General features: G+C 53.5%; 1 protein-coding gene across 1 annotated transcript; it reads left to right on the top strand.

The window, feature by feature from the left end:
* Window positions 1-644: 644 nt before the first annotated feature.
* On the top strand, window positions 645-3,427 carry S100A9 (S100 calcium binding protein A9). The gene is made up of 3 exons (XM_007124400.3): window positions 645-678; window positions 1,062-1,222; window positions 3,055-3,427. Exons 2-3 carry the CDS (start codon window positions 1,073-1,075, stop codon window positions 3,331-3,333), a joined length of 429 nt encoding a protein of 142 aa, XP_007124462.1. The 5' UTR covers window positions 645-678; window positions 1,062-1,072; the 3' UTR covers window positions 3,334-3,427.
* Window positions 3,428-5,840: the final 2,413 nt, after the last annotated feature.

Here is a 5,840-nt window from a genome sequence, read left to right as displayed (position 1 = left end):
GTATAACTGATTCACTTTGTTGTAAAGCAGAAACTAACACACCATTGTAAAACAGTTACACTCCAATAAAGATGTTAAAAAAAAAAGAAGAAGAAGAAGTGGAGGAGGGAGCCACGCGCGGCTGGATGCAGGATGCTGTCTGTGCTTCCTCCATCAGCCCAAACAATGGAGGGCAGGCCCCTCGCCCTCCTAAGAGCGCTCACCACAGGGCCAGGCAGGGCCATCCTTTTTGGGCTGCGCAACAAGGGGAGACAGAGTGGGTTGACCACCTCAGGGGTCCTCAGGCCACCACCAGACACTGGCTATCGCATGTGGGAAGGCACAACCTCAGCGGGGACAGGGGGAGAGAGGGGTGCCAGAGGAGAGGCAGCTTGCTGGCTTGCTCAGGAAGGGCAGGGCTGTGGGGTGGAGGGGAAGTGGACTAACCAACCAGCTTCCTCCCAAACCAGCTCCAAGCCAGGGCTGGGAATTTCACAAAAAGGCAAAAAGGGCTTTGTGAACATTTCTTGTCCCGGCCCAGCCCCCTTCCTGGCAGTGACACAGCCTAGCTCAGGGTTACCAAACTGCTTACCTGTGAAGCAATCTTCCCGCGAGAAGGCTAAGTGTCTCAGCCAGAGGCCTATAAATACTGGGCCCGCATCTTTCTGTCATACCCCTCTGTGTGACTCCTGGGCTTGAGTAAGTGAGCTGCCAGCTTTCCCGGGGGCCGGAGCCTACCTGCTGACTCTTTACTCCCCTCACCCATCTTCATTTCAAACCTCCTCCTGGAAGCCCTCCTCTATTGACTGCTCACTTTAAAGCCTCTTCCTGTTTTCCAAGGTCATGTTCTGCTGCAGCCTCCTGTCCTCAAAGGCTCTCCTTTTTGGCACTCCCTAGATTGTCTATAAACCATTCCTACCATGTGTGGTACAGGGTCATCTCCCAATTCAGTTGCAGCCCCTGCTTTCTTTTTATTCTGTTTCCCCCTTCATTCCTGCGTGCGTCCAGTAGGAGGTGTCAAGGAAGCTTGATGGTCTTTTCTTCTAAGCACCAGAACTCTTGCTTCTCCTTTGCTCAAACAGAGTGCAGGAAGATGACTGGCACACTGTCGCAGCTGGAAAGCAGCATAGAAACCATCATCAATATCTTCCACCAGTATTCTATACGGCTGCAGCACCCGGACACCCTGAACAAGAAAGAATTCAAACAGCTGGTGATAAAAGAGCTGCCAAACTTTCTCAAGGTAAGGCTGGACTCCTGGCAGACCTGACCCGGACAGTCTGGGCTAAGGATGGAGAATAGGGGTGCAATCTGCAATGGTCAAGGAAAAAGTTCTTGCTCCTTCAACCTAGCCTCCAGAGGCAGTGGGCTCCGTGTTTGGAACAGGATTTGGACCCTGTCACTAGAGGTGGTCCATGTTAGGTGACACCAACAGACTGAGCACGTGCAGTGTGCCAGGTCCCATCCTGGGCAGGGCGTGTAATGGCCCACAAGGACCCACTGTCCTGATGGAAGAGACACGCAACAAACGTGTTGACCCATCAGGAACACAGATAGATCCACAGCCAATAAGTACCTGAAAGAAAAACAGAGCACTTTGGGTGATGTGGGCTGTGTGCGGGGAGAGGTGACTAGTTAAATGGACATGAAGGGCCCCTCTAAGGAGGTGACCTTTGAGCCGAGACCTGAATTTAGGTGGGAGGAAGCAAGTGAGGACTACCCTTGGCAGGAAGCCAATGAGATTGTAAGCCTCAGATGGACTTGGAGTGGAAGACCCCAGAGGGCTTTCCTAATCCAAAGACTCTCTGGTAAGAAACAAATGAACAGCATGTGGGAAAGGACCCAGCCCAGCACCAATGTGTACAAAGCACTCAGTAACATGTTAGTTTATTTCCCTGATCTGAAAATGATTAGGCAGCTCTAAGAAAAGGAGGATTCGTTCCACAGGATCTTTTTGTTTTCTTTACAAATTTGTTGACTTTGGGGACACAGAGGACTGGACTAAGAAGGGTGGGACATCTAGATCCCAGTCTCAGTTCCATTCCTGGAGAAGGATGTTCCGGGATAGGTGGCCAGCCCTGCCTGGAGCCCCTCCCCAGCTTGGAAAGGTGGAGAATCACAGCGGTCGGAGGTACTGGGGTTGCTGACAGCTCCCTGAAGTTGCAGACCTCCGCAAGCAGGACGCTCGGTCAGGGTAGACAAGAGAGGATACAGCCAAGAGGTTGTGTGGGCAATGTTTTCCTTTGTGAGACCCCTATCCCACCCCATCCACCACACCCCACATCCAGAGCAGATAGGCCAGGATGGGAAGCTGGGCTCCCGCCTACGGACTGCTCAGGGGCGAGGGCTCTGCCAGGGTGATGGCAAAGGAGCAAAAAAGCAGATCACGCTGAAGCGTTGCAGAGTGGGAAGGGTGTGGGAGATGAGCTGGGCACCTGCAGGTTCCCAGGAGGAGACTCAGCGGGGGTGCCCCAGCCAGTGGGAGGCGGGGCTGGAACCCAGTGGGGCCTGGATCCTTCACCTCCCCTCGTGCCCCCCTTGCACACTTATCACACCACATTGCTCTCTGTCCCCGTCTCGTTTCCCTCGGGTGCTTCCCCGCCATGCAGGCTGAAATGAGTGTCACTAAGTAGTAACCTGGAGAGGGAGGGGGGAGGCGGGAAGAGGAGGGAGTGACATGGAGAGGAGTGGAGGGAAGGGACAAGACCAGGCTCTGAGTCAGATCGGAATGTGCGTGTCCACCCTTCTGCTCCCAAGCCTTGTCAATCTGCACAAGCTAATTACCGTTTGTACGACTGTTTCCTCAAGTCTCCCTATCATTGTTATAAGGACCAGATGAGGAGACATCTCTGTACTTATGAACTGCGTGAACTCGGGCAAGTCACTCAACCTCAGTTCCTCTCCCGTAAAATGAAGAGAATCGTGGTGGGCAGGAATCAGAAAGTGTCCAGCAGATGCTCAAGCTGAGGCCCAGGAGCCTGGCGTCGCTCTGCCTTTGCCTCGGGTCACTTGCTGTGCTCCCCGCCGCCAGCCCTGGCCCCCCAGCCCTGACTGCCCTGTCTCTCCCACCGGCAGAAGGAAAAGAAGGATGACCAAGCCATAAGCGACATCATGGAGGACCTGGACACAGATGTAGACGGGGAGCTGAACTTCCAGGAGTTCTCCGTGCTGGTGGGCAAGCTGACGGAAGCCTCCCACGAGGAGATGCACAAGACGGCGCCCCATAAAGGAGGCCACAGTCATGGGCCAGGCTTCGGGGGGGGTTGTGCAGGCCCATCACCCAGCAAGGATGACCAAAGCCACGGCCATGGAGGCCACGGCCACAGCCATGGCAATCACGGCCACAGCCACTAATCAGGTCAGGCCACTGGCCCCTGCCCACCTAGGGCCATGGGGCTGCCTTAGCTGCAGGGCAGGGAGATGGGGGTGAAATAAAGTCTTCCTCCGAGCCAGTGTTCTGTGTGCTTCTTTCCCCACCCCCTTCCCAACCTGACCTTCCTGGAGGTCTGGGGATTTGACAGTCCTGTGACTTAACTGGGCCTCAATGTCTGCATTCAATAAGAACAAAACAAGAAGCAGCAAAAATGTGGGTCTCTTCTGGGCCCTTTGGGTTCACCTCCCTGACCATCTCCTCGCCTCTGACTCTAGGCCCCCGTGCTCAGGTCCCCGTCACCCTGCAGCAGCTCAGGACCTCCCTGTCCACATGGTCAAAGTGGACCTTGTCACCATAAAAAGCAAAAAGGGGAGTTTCCTTTCCCCTCAACCTTCCAGCCACCCCCCAGTCCTGCCCCTACCCCCTCTTCACCCAGTGCTCTCCACACGGCCATCTCTCTCCTACCAGAACCTTAGTCCTCTAGACAGAACGTGTCTGTGGAGGAACACCACAGGTCAGGACAGAACACCACAGGTCAGGACAGAACACACAGGTCAGAAGTCAAGGACAGATGGGGTGTGTTACCCACAAATGGAGTTCTGAATCCACGGGGGCATTGGGTGTCTCTCAGCAGACCTAGGATCCTCCATGGATACGGGGGTAGGTGAGCACACAGATGGGAAGTAGGGGTCTGGCCCCAGGTGGACAGGAGTGTGAGAAGGGTACCTGCCTGCCCCTTGGAAGAAACAAGATCCACCCCTGGCTCTGCAGCTACAGAGCCTAACCACTGAGGTGCGGAGGTTGGACACTGGGTCCAGAGAGCCTCTCAGGCCTGAGGATTCTGATCCTAAGCCTCAAGGGCAAGCTGACCTCCCTGAGCTGGCCGGGGATCCTCCAGGCCCCAGTGGGTGGATGAGGCCTCAGGCCAGCAGAAACCCTGGCTCCTCTGCAGACTCACGGCCGGCCTGGCTCCCAGCTTCCCTGAAGCTGCTGTTCACCTCAGCAGCCTCCAGACCACTCACTTCAGAGACATCCAAGGGACTCCTGGCCTTAGAGCAATGCCGTGAAGTCCCCCTACTGGGTCATTACCAGGCTGGGGTGGGCCTTCCAAACTCCAGAGCCCAAATCAAGGTCGTCTGCTCTGCCCTGTGCTTTCAACAGAGGGAAAACTCTGATAGGATTAGGATTGGGGGTGCTGGGAAAAGATGAACAGCATCCATCCCCCAGGTTACCAGTGAAGAAAGCAAGGCATAGAGTCGAGAAGGGACCAGTTCAAGGTCATACAGTGGTGATTGGGGAAGATATTGCAGACAGCCTTGAATTCATCTTCTCTGTAGCCTAGATCTCACAGCTCCTTCCCCAGTGCTGAGCATGAAGCCAGGAGTGGCGGTCAGACTCCAGCTCTCCCCATGCCACTTGGCTGTAGCCTGGCCCCTGGCCGGCCTGCTGTGGACCGTGTAGGCCCTGCTCTAAGAGCCTTTGCTGTGGCGACAGGGATTTCCGGGCTCCCACTTGAGGGTATGAGGGTGCTTCCAGGAACCACTCCAGGCTGTGAGCTTGGGGAGAAGGGTTCAGAAGCCCCTAGTCCCTGGGGGATCCCATAGGTGGGGAGACTCATCTCCTGACAGCCCTGCTAACCCACCCTCACGTCCCTGCTGTGCAGCTTGGTGCAGGAGAAAGAGAGCTGGCCCAGTAGTTGGGAAGCCTGGGTTCTACCAGTGGCCTGGCCAGAACTAGATACCTCAGGTAGGGTAGGCTCCCCCCGCCCCTCTGCTCACCAGTGCTTATCACAATGTGCCATAAATATGTCTATGACTCTGCTTCCTCACTAGACTGTGAACTCCACGAGGTCAAGTCCATGGCATCTGTCTTATTCTCTGCTTTTTTCTGAGCACCTGGAGAGGTGGATGATACACAGTAGGTTCTCAACAAATACTGACTGTATAGATGTTCTAAAATTCCCCACATGAAAGCTACAGTAATCAAGACAGTATGGTACTGGCACAAAAACAGAAATATAGATCAATGGAACAGGATAGAAAGCCCAGAGAGAAACCCACACACATATGATCACCTTATCTTTGATAGAGGCAAGAATATACACTGGAGAAAAGACCGCCTCTTCAATAAGTGGTGCTGGGAAAACAGGACAGCTACATGTAAAAGTATGAAATTAGAACACTCCCTAACACCATACACAAAAATCAACTCAAAATGGATTAAAGACCTAAATGTAAGGCCAGACACTATCAAACTCTTAGAGGAAAACATAGGCAGAACACTCTATGACATAAATCACAGCAAGATCCTTTTTGACCCATCTCCTAGAGAAATGGAAATAAAAACAAAAATAAACAAATGGGACCTAATGAAACTTAAAAGCTTTTGCACAGCAAAGGATACCATAAACAAGACCAAAAGACAACCCTCAGAATGGGAGAAAATAGTTGCAAATGAAGCAACCGACAAAGGATTAATCTCCAAAATT

Source organism: Physeter macrocephalus, chromosome 4, assembly GCF_002837175.3.
Source record: "Physeter macrocephalus isolate SW-GA chromosome 4, ASM283717v5, whole genome shotgun sequence".
Taxonomy (NCBI): Eukaryota; Metazoa; Chordata; class Mammalia; order Artiodactyla; family Physeteridae; genus Physeter; species Physeter macrocephalus.
Note: the sequence above shows the minus strand (reverse complement) of the source record. Positions and strands in the feature narration are given on the sequence as shown.